Here is a 16,545-nt window from a genome sequence, read left to right on the forward strand (position 1 = left end):
ACCAAAACAAGTTCAGAAATTTCATGAAGTTCAGAAAGTTATGTGTAATTAAAAAGAATGACACAGTGAAAAAGTATTGAACACATTAAGAAAGGGAGGTGCAAAAAGGCATGAAAAGCCAAGACACCACCTGAAACCCAACAGTAATGAAAAAGCAATCCTGGCCCTTGTCAGTGCAAATTAATATCAGCTGGTTCAGTCTCAACTGATGTTGCAAAACATTATGATGGCATTGGTTACAGAACGATTTCTAAACGTCTGAATGTTCCAGTAAACACTGTTTGGGTCATAATCCGGAAGTGGAAAGAACATAAAATTTCACTAGAAACTGGCGACAACCAGGTGCTCCGCACAAAACTTATGACGGAGTGAAAAGAATTATCAGGACTACTTGTGGAGAGCTTCAGAAAGAGCTAGAATTAGCAGGTACAATTGTTTTAAAGAAAACAATAAGTAATGCACTCATCCGCCATGGCCTGTATGCATACTCGCCACACAAGACTCCATTGCTAAAGAAAAAGCATGTTGAAGCTTGTTTAAAAGTTTGCTGCACTTTGGGTAAGAATAATTGTGGGAGAACTTGTTGGACCGGGAGGGGCTTGAACATGGCACTGAGCAGCGTGAACTCCAGGCGCCCGCCAACCAAGTGTGCAGCCCTGTCCTGACCTGCCCTGAAGCCTGGGCGGGAGCAAAACTGAATGCCACGGCAGTTCCAAGTCCGGGCGTCCTGGTGGTGGTCCTGGTGGCGGCCGGAGGTGGTGTCGTTGGAGCCCAGACCTGTGCCCATGGGAGAGGCGGTGGGTCAGAGGCTCGGTGTATCTCTGGGAGTAGGAGGCGGCAACACCAAAGGAGAAGGGGACGTGAGAGTGTCCCTGTGGGCACTCATGTGACTGCACGTGACTTCCCCATGTGACAGCCCATGCGACAGTTGGCAGTAATTTTGAAAGTGACAAGCTGTCCCAGGGGTCTAGGAAAGTGGTGTGGCATCATGGCTGAAGAAGAGGCAGTGTTTTAAAGGTGATTTACTCTGGACTGAGACAGCAGCCTTGGGAGACCCTGACACATGCTAGGTTGTGTACTATACAGAGACCGCTCACTAATTCACCTGTTCTTGCTTGGAGTTGGGTTCGGAGGCAATGGCTGGGACTGAGTGCGCTCTGTGACGGAGAGATCTCCCCCTTCGCTCTCTCTTTCCACACCGGGGTTGTAGTTTTCATCAATTGAGAAATTTGGAGGGCTAGATGGGCAGTAGGAATCAGGCAGATGATGAGAAGGTAACAGCGGGTTGTTTGGAGGCTGAATGCGCTGCCAAACTCTAGATCCCCTATGTCGAGAGATGGGGTGCGGAGTGGGCGTGCGTGTTTAAAGCCCCACTCCAATATAGGAATCGCCAATGGGAATGTCCCACGACAGATTTAAGGGCAAAACTTAGGCCCAAGGGTACTAGAGAGGGGAGTGGGGGGGGATTTTTGAGAGGGGGGCAGAGTGGGAGGGGGGAAATAGATTTACTAGCAAATGAGGGAGGGAGAGGGTGGGAGAATTATACAGGTTATTGCTCCTTTCAAAAGTCGATGCTATCCTGGGTAGGACAAGAGAGAGTAAGAGAAGAAAAAAAAAAATATATACATACAAGAGAGATGTAGGAGGTCAATTTTATGACTTATGTTAAGGGACCGAATATACTGAGAAAAAGGCAAAAGATCCTCAGAGAATTACAACAACGATCTACTGGAATAGCATTCTTACAAGAAACACGTTTATTACAGGAAACAAATGTAAAATTATATTCTAGATATTACCCAACCTTGTATTATGCGGATTCACCTACCAAGCGGTCTAAAGATGTTACAATTGGTATAGCTAAGAATGTAGCCACTTCAATACCAGGCACTTATACCCCCTTCCTGCCCAGGCCAATTGTCAGCTTTCAGCGCTGTCGCAGTTTGAATGACAATTGTGCGGTCATGCAACACTGTACCCATATGACATTTTTATAATTTTTTCACACAAATAGAGCTTTCTTTTGGTGGTATTTAATCACTTTTTTTTATTTATTGCTAAACAAATCAAAAAACACATGAAACTTTTGAAAAAAATATGCATTTTCTTTGTTTCTTTTATAGAATTTTGCAAATAAATAACATTTCTTCATAAATTTAGGTCAAAGTGCATTCTGCTACATCTCTTTGGTGAAAATAATAATATAATTTGTATTTTTTTTTTCAAATGTTTCTATTTTTTGATTAAATTCTTTTTTTTACCATTTTATTTTTGAGCACACTGTGACCAAAGCAATCCAATGTTACCATAGCAACATTGAACTACTCTGGGCAAGTGATCAGGATTTTTTTTTTTTTTTTTAAACACATTATGATTGCTAATACCAATGTATTTCGTTGATATTTGCAAGCACTGTTACTGAATGAAACTGATTCAGTCTTTTGTTGTGATTAGCTGTGATTGGGCAAAGTTGATCACATGATACAGATGGGCTGTGATTGACCCTATCTGTATCATGCGACTGCCTTGACCAGTCACAGCTAACAACATAACTGTTCACAATGGATGGCATGATTGGAAGTCATCCATTGTATACAATTGACATGTGATCTGCTGTGATTGGTCACAGCGGTCACATGACACTGGCAATAGGCCGGTGTAGTGATGTCATCAGCCGTGTCCCGTGGACACAGCCGGTGACAGATTGTGCCACTGCGTGGTCCCATGAGCGACTCATTTTGACAGGACGTCATATGACGCCCAGTCACAACGGCGAGTGTCCCGCCCGGCCGTCAATCTGCTATAGGCCGAGCGAGAATGTGTTAAGATTTAAGTTGGAGGGGAGGCTGGAGGATACTGAGGGGTGGTTTTTGTTTCTGAAGGGGAGATTACAAGAGATTGAGTGTACATTGGCAAATATTTACTGCCCCAACAGAAATCCAGACACCTACCTTAAGAATATACTGGGAAGACTTCTGGATTTCAAAACTGGCAAATTGATTGTGGCAGGGGATTTTTAACTTATGCATGGATCCTCAGGTTGACACAATGTCGCATATGCAAAGACAGGAAAGTAGAAGTCAGAAGGCAATACGAAGAATGCTATAGGAGTGTCTACTAGTAGATATCTGAAGAATTAAACATTCCAGAGATAGAGACTATACGTTCTACTCTCCGGCCCATGCGACGTATTCAAAACTAGATTATAATTTGATGGAACATAGACTATTGGAGTCATTGGATAAGGTCAACATAGAAGTCACAACAATATCGGATCATGCACCAGTTACAAAAAATTATTATAGGGTAGGGAGCAGGATAAAACAAACATGTGGAGGTTAATTGAGACACTCCTATAGGATCAGGACACGCAAGAGAGAATAAAAAAATAAATAGAGCAGTACTTTGAAAGAAATGAGACTGAAGAAGTGTCAGTGGCCACGGTCTGGGAAACCCATAAGGTATATACCAGGGCAATTTTTGTAGCGATTAGGTTAAAAAAAAAAAAAAAAAACAGAAAAGGAACGGCAAAAGAAAATTAATATGCTATTAAGGGAATTATACGAACTGGAACAGTCTCATAAAAAGAGAACAGTAGTAGACATACAGCAACATATAGTAAAAAAGAGGAATTCGAGAACTTCATGGAGGAAGAAGTGAGAAAAACTTTCAATATGATGGCAAGAGAGAGATATCAGTGGGGGAATAAACAGAGTAAATACCTAATGAGAGTACAAAGAAAGAAGAAATTTAGAAATTACATCGAGAAAATTAAGGATGACAATAGAGATCTGGCATACTCGACCACTGATATTGCTAAGGTATTTAAAAAATACTATAGCAAACTATATGACATAAATCGGAAACAGTTAAAGGGGGGGGGGGGGAGAGAGGAGAGAACAAGACAGAGGCAAAGGCATTTAAAAGGAGGTAAATTTACCAATTTTAGTAGAACAATTAAAACATTTAGAAAATCTGATAACGCAGGAGGAAATCCAAAGGGCATTGAAGGAGACAGTGGGAAAAGCTCGGGGCCAGATGGGTACACAGTGAGATACCACAAAAAGTTTCAAGAACAACTAGTCCCCAAACTGAGGGTATATATGAATGCATTGGGAGAAGAGATGGAGGAGTCACTGCAAGCATATATTACACTCATACTAAAAGAGGGGAAAGATGGGACCCAATTTGCTAGTTATTGGCCTATCTCACTGTTAAATACAGATACTAAAAGTGTTTGCAAAGGTACTAGCAACTAGATTGAAAGATCTAATGCCAGAGTGGATTCATTTGGATTAAGTGGGATTTGTCCCTAGGAGGGAGGGCAGAAACAGTGAGTTCATTACTTCTTATACAGAAAAGTAAGAGAAAAACCCCCTGTACTGGTCTTGTCAGTTGATGCAGGGAAGGCTTTTGGTAGGGTAGATTGTGGCTTTTTGTTAGACACTTTGGAGATCCTGGGAATTGGACCCAAGATGAGAGGGTGGATAGGAAAGCTTTATAATCAACCTTCAGCTGCAGTAAAGGTCAGCGTTTTTTATGATGTATAATGGGACAAGACAAGGGTGTCCGCTTTCACCTGTTTGTTCTATCCTTAGAACCCTCCTAGCAACAGTAAGAAACAGTATAGATATAAAAGGGGTCCGGATAGGGGAGACAGAACACAAAGTGGCAGAGTATGCAGATGATATGCTGTTCTATATGGCTAACCCTAGGTTGACATTACCTAATTTAATGAAAATAATGAAATACTACGGAGAGATGTCAAACCTAAAAATAAACCCGGTAAAGTCAGAGATATTAAATATTAATGTCCCGATCATGGAAAAAAATATTTTTCAAAGAGTATTTCCCTTCTTATGGAGAGAAAGAGAATTAAAATACCTGGGGATTAAATTGATCTCGTCCTTAAAGAGCTTATATAAAATAAATTATAGCCCACTAATAAACGAGATAAAGGAGAAACTGAGAAGACTATCAGTAGGACCATCCTCTTGGATAGGACGAATAAACTTGATAAAAATAATAATCATCCCAAAAATCCTATATAAATTCCACATGTTTCCTATACAATTCCTGTGAGCCTATTTTAAAATAATTAAAAACATTATATTGAGATATATTTGGGGAAATAAAAAACTGAGATAATCTATGTAGTGTTATGTAGGGTCTAAGCATGCCTGCTTTTAAGAGATATTGTTATGCAATATTACTTTCACGTATTTTTGATTGGTCATATAATGCTATGAGAAAAAGTTGGGTGAATATAGAAAAACACATTAAGTGGGACACAACTGGATAAAATAATATGGATTCCACATCAATATTGTATATTAGGAGAAAGTACAAGCACTTATACACGAAATGAAATTAGGGTATGGGATAGGATTCATAAACAAATGGGGTGGGAGTTCAATTCTATGTTTATGCCGTTGGTAGACACAGATTTCTTCCCTCCAGGGAGGTAAGATATTTCAGGTAAATGGAAAAGGGAGAGCACAGGTAAAGGATATAATGGATGGGGGGAAAATTCGCTCCTTTCAGGAGTTAAAAAAAAAAAAAAAAAAAAAAAGTTGTTTTCCTCATTAAACGAGAGGAGTTACCTCCAGCTAAAACAATTTGATAGTCCACTCCCTAAGCCCTTAAGACCAATGATCAATTTAAAATTTACTAGAACAACGTTTTGATACAAATAAAACATGGAAACATTTATAAAATACTTACAGAAATGGTGGGGGCTGCCGCGGGAAATGGAACTTGGAATAACATTGGACGAGCAACAGAAAAAGAAAATATTTAGATGAGTACACGGAGCGGTAGATATGAGGGTGATGGAAATGAATTACAAGTGTTTGACTAGGTGGTATATGTGGATTGAGGTCCCAAAAGATCCAGGCACATGCTTTTTCCATGAAATGGAGACTACAGTAGAAAAATATAAGAACTAGTCATTTCATCTGATAAATGCGGCAAAGGGATTGATACCTAAATTTTGGCAAGAGCAGGAAATACCAAAAAAAAAAAAAAAAAAAAAAAAAAAAAGGAGACTGGATAAGTAGGGTTGACTATACATAAGATGGAGGAGCTCTACCATCAGGAAGAAGATAGAATGGAGAGATTCAGATAAAGGTGGGACAAATTAAATTCAAAGAGCAATTTAAAGAAAGATAGAGAGGAGATAAGAAAGAAACAGAATGGTGCCTTGAGGAAAGAGAAAGGAGAAGGAACGAGGAGATAAGAGGGAAAAATATTAGGGAGCAGAAGGTGGAAAAGGGATGGGAGTGGGTGAGTGGGTGTTTTTGAATGTAGAGGTATAAATAAGGGAATTGTGTAATGTTGAATATTTTGAGGTTTTAAAAAATTTTAATTGTGCAATGTGATACACTGAAAATTAATAAAATATTTATTAAAATTATATAAAAAAAATAAAAGTTTGCTGTAAAACATTTGGACAAGCCTGTGAAATACTGAGAAAATATAGTCTGGTCAGATGAGACCAAAATTTAACTTTTTCGATGTCATAATACATACCATGTTTGAGAGGTCAAATGGCACCCAAAAACACCATACCAACAGTGAAGTTTGGAGGTGGAAACATCAAAGTGGGGCTGTTTTTCAGCATACGGTACTGGCAAACTTCATATTGTTGAAGGAAAGAGGAATGGAAAAATGTACCAAGACATTCTTGCTAAAACTCTGCTGCCATATACCAGGATGATGAAGATGAAATGAGGGTGGACATTTCAGAAAGACAATGATCCCAAACACAAAAGGCCAAGGAAACTCTTATTTAGGTTTCAAAGAAAGAAAATAAAGCTGCTAGAATGACCCAGCCAATCACCTGACTTCAATCCAATAGAAAATCTATGGGATAAACTAAAGATAAACTAAAAGAAGCCTACGAAACCTTAAAGATTTGAAGACTGTATGAAAGAATAGGCTAAAAATCACACCGGAGCAATGCATGCGACTAGTTTCTCCACACAAGAAGGCATCTTGAAGCTGTCATTACCAACAAAGGATTTTGTACGAAGCATTAAATAAATCTCAGTTACCGGTTTCCATAATTATTTTACAGACAGGCAGATAGATACTATCTATATATACACACAAATATATACATACACACACACACACACATTTTATATTTACATATATATATACACACACACACACACACACACACACACACACACACACACACACACACACACACACACAGTCAGGTCCATAAATATTGGGACATCAACACAATTCTGACATTTTTGGCTCTATACACCACCACAATGGATTTGAAATGAAATGGACAAGATGTTCTTTAACTGCAGACTGTCAGCTTTAATTTGAGGGTATTTACATCCAAATCAGGTGAACGGTGTAGGAATTACAACAGTTTGCATATGTGCCTGACACTTGTTAAGGGACCAAAAGTAATGGGACAATTGGCTTCTCAGCTGTTCCATGGCCAGGTGTGTGTTATTCCCTCATTATCCCAACTACAATGAGCAGATAAAAGGTCCAGAGTTTATTTCAAGTGTGCTATTTGGAATTTGTTTGGAATCCTTGGAATCTGTTGCTGTCAACTCTCAAGATGAGATCCAAAGAGCTGTCACTATCAGTGAAGCAAGCCATCATTAGGCTGAAAAAACAAAACAAACCCATCAGAGAGATAGCAAAAACATTAGGCGTGGACAAAACAATTGTTTGGAACATTCTTAAAAAGAAGGAACGCACCGGTGAGCTCAGCAACACCAAAAGACCCTGAAGACCACGGAAAACAACTGTGGTGGATGACCAAAGAATTCTTTCCCTGGTGAAGAAAACACCCTTCACAACAGTTGGCCAGATCAAGAACACTCTCCAGGAGGTAGGTGTATGTGTGTCAAAGTCAACAATCAAGAGAAGACTTCACCAGAATGAATACAGAGGGTTCACCACAAGATGTAAACCATTGGTGAGCCTCAAAAACAGGAAGGCCAGATTAGAGTTTGCCAAACGACATCTTAAAAAGCCTTCACAGTTCTGGAACAACATACTATGGACTGATGAGACCAAGATCAACTTGTACCAGAGTGATGGGAAGAGAAGAGTATGGAGAAGGAAAGGAACTGCTCATGATCCTAAGCATACCACCTCATCAGTGAAGCATGGTGGTGGTAGTGTCATGGCATGGGCATGTATGGCTGCCAATGGAACTGGTTCTCTTGTATTTATTGATGATGTGACTGCTGACAAAAGCAGCAGGATGAATTCTGAAGTGTTTCGGCCAATATCTGCTCATATTCAGCAAAATGCTTCAGAACTCATTGGACGCCGCTTCACAGTGCAGATGGACAATGACCCAAAGCATACTGCAAAAGCAACCAAAGAGTTTTTTAAAGGAAAGAAGTGGAATGTTATGCAATGGCCAAGTCAATCACCTGACTAGAATCCGATTGAGCATGCATTTCACTTGCTGAAGACAAAATTGAAGGAAAATGCCCCAAGAACAAGCAGGAACTGAAGACAGTTGCAGTAGAGGCCTGGCAGAGCATCACCAGGGATGAAACCCAGCGTCTGGTAATGTCTATGCGTTCCAGACTTCAGGCTGTAATTGACTGCAAAGAATTTGCAACCAAGTATTAAAAAGTGAAAGTTTGATTTTTGATTATTATTCTGTCCCATTACTTTTGGTCCCTTAACAGTGGGAGGCACATATGCAAACTGTTGTAATTCCTACACTGTTCCAACTGATTTGGATTTAAATACCCTCAAATTAAAGCTGACAGTCTGCCATTAAAGCACATCTTGTTTGTTTCATTTCAAATCCACTTTGGTGTATAGAGCCAAAAATGTTAGAATTGTGTCGATGTCCCAATATTTATGGCCCTGACTGTGTGTGTATGTATGTATGTATGTATGTATGTATGTATGTATGTATATATATACATACATATATACACACACACACGTGTGTGTGTGTGTGTGTGTGTGTGGTAGGGTCGATTCCCAACCACGGCACCACCTGCCTGGAGTCTGCATGTTCTCCCTGTGCCTGCGTGGGTTTCCTCCGGTTTCCTCCCACACTTTAATGACATGCTGGTAGGTTAACTGGCTCCTGTCTAAATTGTCCCTAGTATGTGTATGTATGAATGTGAGTTAGGGACCTTAGACTGTATGCCCCTTCAGGGTTAGGGACTGATGTGAATGTACAATATATATGTAAAGAGCTGCGTAAATGGACGGCGCTATATAAGTACCTGAAATAAATATACACACACACATATATATATATACACGCACACACATACACGTGAATTTGCATTGCTGGGTAGGCGCGCCTGCCCTACCCGCGCCGCTGTTCGCGGCCTTGGCTGTCAATCACCGGGTCCTGGCCAGTGAATACTCACCAGCACCCAGTTTTCGAGGAGCATTACCGACAGAGGGAGAGAACTGCATGTAAACAATACAGATCTCTCCCCTGTCAGCTTCTGCACACTGCTTTGCATGGCTCTGCATAGCAAAGCCATACAAAGCAGTGTGCTTACAGTGAAGCACACACACAGCAAAACAGCACAGTTAACCCTTTGATTGCCCCAGATGTTAACCCCCTCCTGCCCATTGCCATTAATACAGTGTCCGTGCTTTTTTTTTTTTTTTAGCAATGATCACTATATTGATGTCACTGGGAATGTCAGTGACACCAAGTCAGTTCCCCCCAGTATCAGAATGCCTGCCGCAGTCCCGCTATAAGTCCCTGATTACTAGTAAAAAAAATTTAAAAATTCCAGTATATATATACACCGACATTTGTAAACGCTATAACTTTCACAAAAACCAATAATTTATATGTTTTTGGATTTGTTTTAGCAAAGACATGTAGCAGAATACATTTTGGCCTAAATTTATGATGAAATTTGATTTGTTACTCAAAAAAAAAAAAAAAAAGTCAAAAATATTTTTTTTTTCTCAAAATTATCAGTCTTAATTTTTTTTATAGTGCAAAAAAGAAACAGGCGCTCAAATACCACCGAAAGAAAGCTCTATTCGTGGGAAAAAAGGATGTAAATTTAATTTGGGGGGGGATCTGGAGGGCAAATGGTTAAAGCCTACAGTGCATTATTCCTACCAAGTCCTACAGACTGACCATTCACTGCCTGGGGGCAGTAGGGGGCCCCATGAGATGCCCCTGGTACTTTTCATAGGCTTTTTTGGGTGTGGGTGAGGACATAGGGGCCCCATGATCCCCTATTGCCCGGGGGCCCTATGAGTTGTCAGTCCACCCCTGTCCCTACTATGCAAGGGTCACAAAGTTTTTTGTCCCCCCAGCCCAAAAGGGTTTCCTGTCCTCCCATGCTATATAAAAACAATGGTGTTCAGATGGTAACAGGCAAACGGGGGCACAATTGTCTTTACTACTCCTGGATTATTACAAACGATGCAAGTACACAGCAATCCTTATCAGTGACTGCACACTCACCCCCACCATCCTTGGATTTACTCATGTCTGTTTCTCAGGAAAAACACCTCTCTCCAGGAAGACATACAAACCACACTCCCGCCACAGCAAATCTCAGCCAATCAGGGTACGCAACCTAGAGGCAACTGATATAAGACTTACCCAACAAGAAACGACGTGGAGGATCAGGTTGCGCAGTGATTGGATAAAGCAAACCGTGTGCCGTACTGAAATATTTCTCATTTGTTGGGACGCGTGAATGTAAATGAAGGAGGATGGCGGTTGGTGGAGCATAGGTAGCACGAACCGTAACAGGGAGGTTTGGAGCTAGCACTGCAGACCTAGGAGCAGGCAGTGAGAACGTTACAGCGGATGGGTTCACTGTTATCATTGTAGAGGCAAATGAGTGAGCTAGGGTTGTGGTGTCAGCGTTAAAGTGCAATGCTGGGAGAGGGAGTTGTATGATAAGGGTGCAAGTAAGGTAGCTCTATGGGGTAACAAGGTGTCTGGGTGTGCTATAGCACTCCTTTGTCTGTGACCACCTATAGTCTATATTACGTTTGCTGTAACATGAAAATGTGCAGCCCATGAATTTCTGTAGCTCTGCAGCTACCGTGCATGTGCTGGATCAGTGAAATAGGGAAAACTAACTGCTGATCCCCGGGGAAAATATGGGGACGCAGGTTTTCATGGGCGGTGGAAGCTGGGGCATCCTGACAGCCGAGCGGGGACAGGGCATCTGTCATCATGACTATTAATAGTGCAGATCCCTGGGGTCACGTGGGAATGCAAGATTTCACATTCTGCATAAGCAGCTGCTCACACCCAGTAGTCTAGGTCTCAGTGGGGAGAGGGAGGACAGAAGTGGAGGCAGTGGTGGTCTCAGTGGAGAGAGGGAGGACCGCAGTGGGGGTCTGTCAGTGGAGGGAGGGGTAGTAGTTGGGGCATGGGGGTTTGCTAATGGGGGGGAGGGGTGGAAGTTGGAGGGTGTGGTAGTTGGCAGAGGTCTGTCAGTGGGGGGGTTAGTTTGTGGTGAGGGGTGGGATGGTCTGCCAGTGGGGGGCTGTAGAAGGGGAGGGGTTTTTGGGGGGCAGGGTGGTAGATGAGGTCTGTCAGTGAGGAGTGGGGGGAACAGTAGTGGAGGGGTCTGTCATTTGGGAACAGGGATTGGTATTTGGAAGGGTGGGGGTCTCAGTGGTGGGGTGCCAGTCAGGAGTTGGGCAGCAGAGGTTCATCAGTAGGGAGCAGGGATTGTTAGTATGGGGGTGAGGGTCTATCAGTGGGGGCAGTAGTTGGGGGGAGGTCTGTCTGTGGGGGGCAAGGGGTGGTAGTTTTTAGGTGTGGGGCAGGCGGCAGTAGTTCAGCCTGGGGAATGTCAATGTGGATGGAGTTTGGGGGCAACATTTTTCAGGCTGCATTATCAGAGGAAATATCAGCTTGCACACTGCTACAAAGTGGTCCAACTTTGCAGAATTATGAAAGAATGGCTCTCACCTTTCAGGAGCTAAATGAATTCAAGTGTGGTACTGTGATAGGTTGCCACCTGTGCAATAAGTCCATTTGTGAAATTTCCTTGCTACTAAATATTCCACGGTCAACTGTTAGTGCTATTAAAACAAAGTGGAAGCAACTGGGAACAACAGTAATGTAGCCACAAAGTGGTAGGCCACGTACAATGACTGAGTGGGTTCAGTGCTTGCTGAAGCGAACTGTGCACAGAAGTAGCCAATGGCCTGCAGTGTCAATAGCTAAAGACCTTCAAACTTTGTGTAGCCTTCAGACAACAGTGCGTAGAGAGCTTTATGGAATGGGTTTCCATAGCCGAGCAGCTGCATCCAAGTCTTACATCACCTAGTGCAATGCAAAGTGTTGGATGCAGTGGTGTAAAGCACACCGCCACTGGATTCTAGAGCAGTGGAGACTTGTTTTCTGGAGTGATGAATTGCGCTTCTCTGACAATCCGATAGATATGTCTGGGGTTGGCAGTTACCAGGAGAATGGTACTTGCCTGACTGCATTGTGCTAAGTGTAATGGAGGGGGTATTATGGTGTTCGGTTGTTTTTCAGGGGTTGGGCTTGGTTCCAGTGCATGGAACTCTTAAGGTGTCAGCATACCAAGACACTTTGGACAATTTCATGCTTCCAGCTTTGTGGGAACAGTTTGGGGATGGCCCCATCCTGTTCCAACATAACTACACACTAGTGCACAAAGCAAGGACCATAAATACATGCATGAGCGAGTTTGGGGTGGAGGAACTTGACTGGCCTACACAAAGTCCTGACCTCAACCTGATAGAACAGTTTTGGGTTGAATTAGAGTGAAGACTGTGAATCAGGCTTTCTCGTCTGAAATCAGTGCCTGACCTCACCAATGTGCTTCTGGAAGAATGATCAACAATCCCATAGACACACTCCTAAACCTTGTGGACAGCCTTCCCAGAAGAGTTGAAGCTGTTATAGTTGCAAAGGGTGGGCCAACTCCTTATTGAAGAGAACTGAAACAAATAGCGCTGTGGAAAATGCTCTGTCAAGCACCTTAATGAAGGTGCATCTTTATTGGGTGAGACAAAGTAGCAAATATAATAAAATTTGACCAGCCTGAAGTGAACAGTGTGACTCTAACGGACAGCCCGTCCGCTCTGAAGGGAGCTGAGATCGGAGAACGCTCCTGTCGGCTTCAAATCACGTGGTATCAGTGTACTGGCGGCCGGGTGGTGTCACCATGGCAAGCAAAGGCAGTGTCCGGCGTTGGCTTCAGTGGGAGCGTGTGTAGGGTTACCAAGACAACATGTTTCGTGCAGTTGCGCTTTGTCTGTTGGAGTCACATTGTTCACTTCAGGCTGGTCAAATTTTATTATATTTGCTACTTTGTCTCAACCAATAAAGATGCACCTTCATTAAGGTGCTTGGCTGAGAGCATTTTCCACAGCACCTATTTTTTTCAGTTCTCTTCATCATGCAAATGATTAACATTGCAGCAGTGGTGAGCTCATGATTAACTGTTCACGTGTTTCCACCTGGAGTGGCCTCTCTGCGCTCATTTGTATGAGTTTCCAACTCTGTATTGAATCCTACGGACCAAGACTGGGATGCCATTAAAGTTCATGTGAATGTAAAGGCAGGCATCCCAATACTTTTAACAATATAGTGTGTGTCTATGTATATATGCTGCTCAAAAAAATTAAAGGAACACTTTGAAAACAACCTCTCAATGGGGGAAAATATCATGGTGGATATCTATACTGATATGGACTGGATATTGTGTTAAGGATTCCCCATCGTTTGATGGAAATGAAAATTATAAAACTACAGCGGACTGAACTCAAAGACACCCTGAAAATCAAATAAAAAAATTATGCAGCAGGCTATTCCATTTTGCTGAAATTTCATTGAAGCAACTCAAAATGGTACTCAGTAGTATGTATGGCCCCCATGTGTGTGTATGTATGCCTGACAACGTTGGGGCATGCTCCTAATGAGACGATGGATGGTGTCCTGGGGTATTTCCCCCTCAGTCTCCACCTGAATCACAAACCTACTAAACGACATATCAGACTGGATGTCGCTCCACTTCCTTAAACTGAACCTCTCCAAAACTGAGCTCCTAGTCTTCCCCCCAGCCCGCACACCACCCCCCATTGACTTCTCCATCACGTCCAACAATGCCACTATCAGGCCCGCCCCGCAGGCCAGAGTACTTGGTGTCATTCTGGACTCCAACCTATCCTTCCAGCCCCAAGTCCAATCACTAACAAACTCATGCAGACTCCACCTCCGCAACATCGCCAAAATCCGCATGTTCCTAACCCCAGAAAGCACTAAACAGCTCATCCACTCCCTCATATCATATCATGACCCGATTACTGCAACTCCCTCTTCACTGGCCTGCCTCGCCACAGGCTATCCCCGCTTCAGTCGATCCTGAATACGGCAGCCAGACTCATTCACCTTACCAACTGCTCCGTTTCCACCACCCCCCTCTGCCAATTCCTCCACTGGCTTCCGATTGCACAACGGATCAAATTTAAAATCCTGTCACTGATGTACAAAGCTGTCCATCATACTGCCCCAAATTACATCACCGACCTAATATCCAAGTACCACCCAACACGCACACTCCGCTCCTCTCAAGACCTTCTCTCTAGTTCCCTGGTCTCCTCCTCCCATGTCCGCCTCCAGGATTTCTCCAGGTCGTCACCCATCCTCTGGAACTCCCTACCCCAATCCATCAGACTATCACCTACTCTCCTCTCATTTAGGCGCACCCTGAAAACCCACCTCTTCAGGGAAGCCTACCCCACCCCCTGCTAATTGCCGACCTCCTCCACTCTTCCTACCACTCCATCCCCCACAACTATCTCCTCCTGTACCACTATCCCCTCCCTCCTAGATTGTAAGCTCGAAGGAGCAGGGCCCTCGAACCCTCGTGTATCACATTGTATTGTTATTGTACTGTCCCCCATTGTAATGTACAGCGCTGAGCGAACTATTGGCGCTTTATAAATACTGTATAATAATAATTTTCTCCCAGACTTGGACCAGGGCATCACTAAGCTCCTGGACAGTCTACGGTGCAACCTGGCTGCGTCGGATGGACCGAATCATGATATCCCAGAGGTGTTCTATTGGATTTGGGTCAGGCAAGCGTGGGGGCAATTCAATGGTATCAATTTCTTCATCCTCCAGGAACTGCCTTCATACTCTCGCCACATGAGGCCAGGCATTGTCGTGCACCAGGAAGAACCCAGAACCTACTGCACCAGTGTAGGGTCTGACAATGGGTCCAAGGATTTCATCCTGATACCTAATGGCAGTCAGGGTGCCATTGTCTAGCTTGTAGAGATATGGGTGTCCCTCCATGGATATGGCTCCCCAGACCATCACTGACCCACCACTAAAACGGTCATGGTGAAGATGTTACAGGCAGCATAACGTTCTCCATGGTTTCTCCAGACCCTTTCACATCTGTCACGTGCTCAGGGTGAACCTGTTCTCATTTGTGAAAAGCACAGGGCACCAGTGGCAGACCTGACAATTCTGCTATTCACTGGCAAATGCCAATCGAGCTCTATGGTGCCAGGCAGTGTGCACAGGGCCCACTAGAGGACGCCATGCCCTCAGGCCACCCTCACGAAGTCTGTTTCTGATTGTTTGGTCAGAGACATTCACACCAGTGGTCTGCTGGAGGTCATTTTGTAGGGCTCTGGCAGTGCTCATCCTGTTGCTCCTTGCACAAAGGAGCAGATACCGGTCCTGCTGATTGGTTCAGGATCTTCTATGGCCCTGTCCAGCTCTACTACAGCAACTGCCTGTCTCTTGGAATGCTCTTGAGACTGTGCTGGGAGACACAGCAAATCTTCTGGCAATGACATGTATTGATGTGCCATCCTGGAGGAGTTGGACTGCCTGTGCAACCTCTGTAGGGTCCAAGTATCACCTCATGCTACCAGTAGTGACGCTGAGCCTAGCCAAATGCAAAACTAGTGAAAAACAAAAAAGATGAGTAGGGAAAAATAATGTCAGTGGCCTCCACCTGTAAAACCATTCCTGTTTTGGGGGTCATCGCATTGTTGCCCATCTAGTGCACCTGTTGTTTATTTAATTATTCAGTTTCAGCTGCTAAATAATTAGCAACCCTCTCTGCTACCTAACTGACCATATAAATATACCAGGAGTATAATGAACTTGATGCTATACTCTGTTTAAAATGTGTTCCTTTAATTATCACTGGCTCCAGCACATGCTGATCACCAAGTCCCGGCCAGTGATATATGACCAGAACCCACCGATCAGTAGAGCGGATGACATAAGAGAGCTCTGTGTTGGTAATAACACACAGCTGTCTACTGCCAGCAACAATGTGCAGGTTTTTGTCTCCCTGCAAAGGAGCGAATAAAAACCATCACATCTCTTAGTAAAATCAGCACACAGTTAACCTTTGATTGCCCCCTTTATGTTAACTCCTTCCCAGCCATTAGTACAGTGTCAGTGTATATTAGCACTGATCACTGTATTATTGTCATTGGTGGTGTCGGTGTTAGTTCCCCCAAAGTGTCAGATTGCCTGCAGTACTATTACAGTCCAGTTACTGATTGCCACCATTACTA

General features: G+C 43.2%; 1 protein-coding gene across 3 annotated transcripts in view; it reads right to left on the reverse strand.

Moving 5' to 3' along the window:
* Positions 1-11,335, reverse strand: part of PSMC3IP (PSMC3 interacting protein) — a 266,259-nt gene extending 254,924 nt beyond the window's left edge. The window contains exon 1 of one of the 3 annotated variants that reach the window (XM_089673058.1): positions 10,601-11,272. In XM_089673058.1, the coding sequence (XP_089529184.1) occupies positions 10,601-10,829 (229 nt within the window). In that variant the 5' untranslated portion in view covers positions 10,830-11,272. Of the gene's footprint in view, positions 1-10,600 lie in introns of all 3 variants that reach the window. The other 2 variants (XM_089673059.1, XM_089673060.1) reach the window with 2 other exon arrangements.
* Positions 11,336-16,545: the final 5,210 nt, after the last annotated feature.

The sequence above is a fragment of the Staurois parvus genome, unplaced genomic scaffold (genome assembly GCF_062004578.1).
Source record: "Staurois parvus isolate SC_StPar_1 unplaced genomic scaffold, SC_StPar_1.0 ptg000134l, whole genome shotgun sequence".
NCBI classification, from domain to species: domain Eukaryota; kingdom Metazoa; phylum Chordata; class Amphibia; order Anura; family Ranidae; genus Staurois; species Staurois parvus.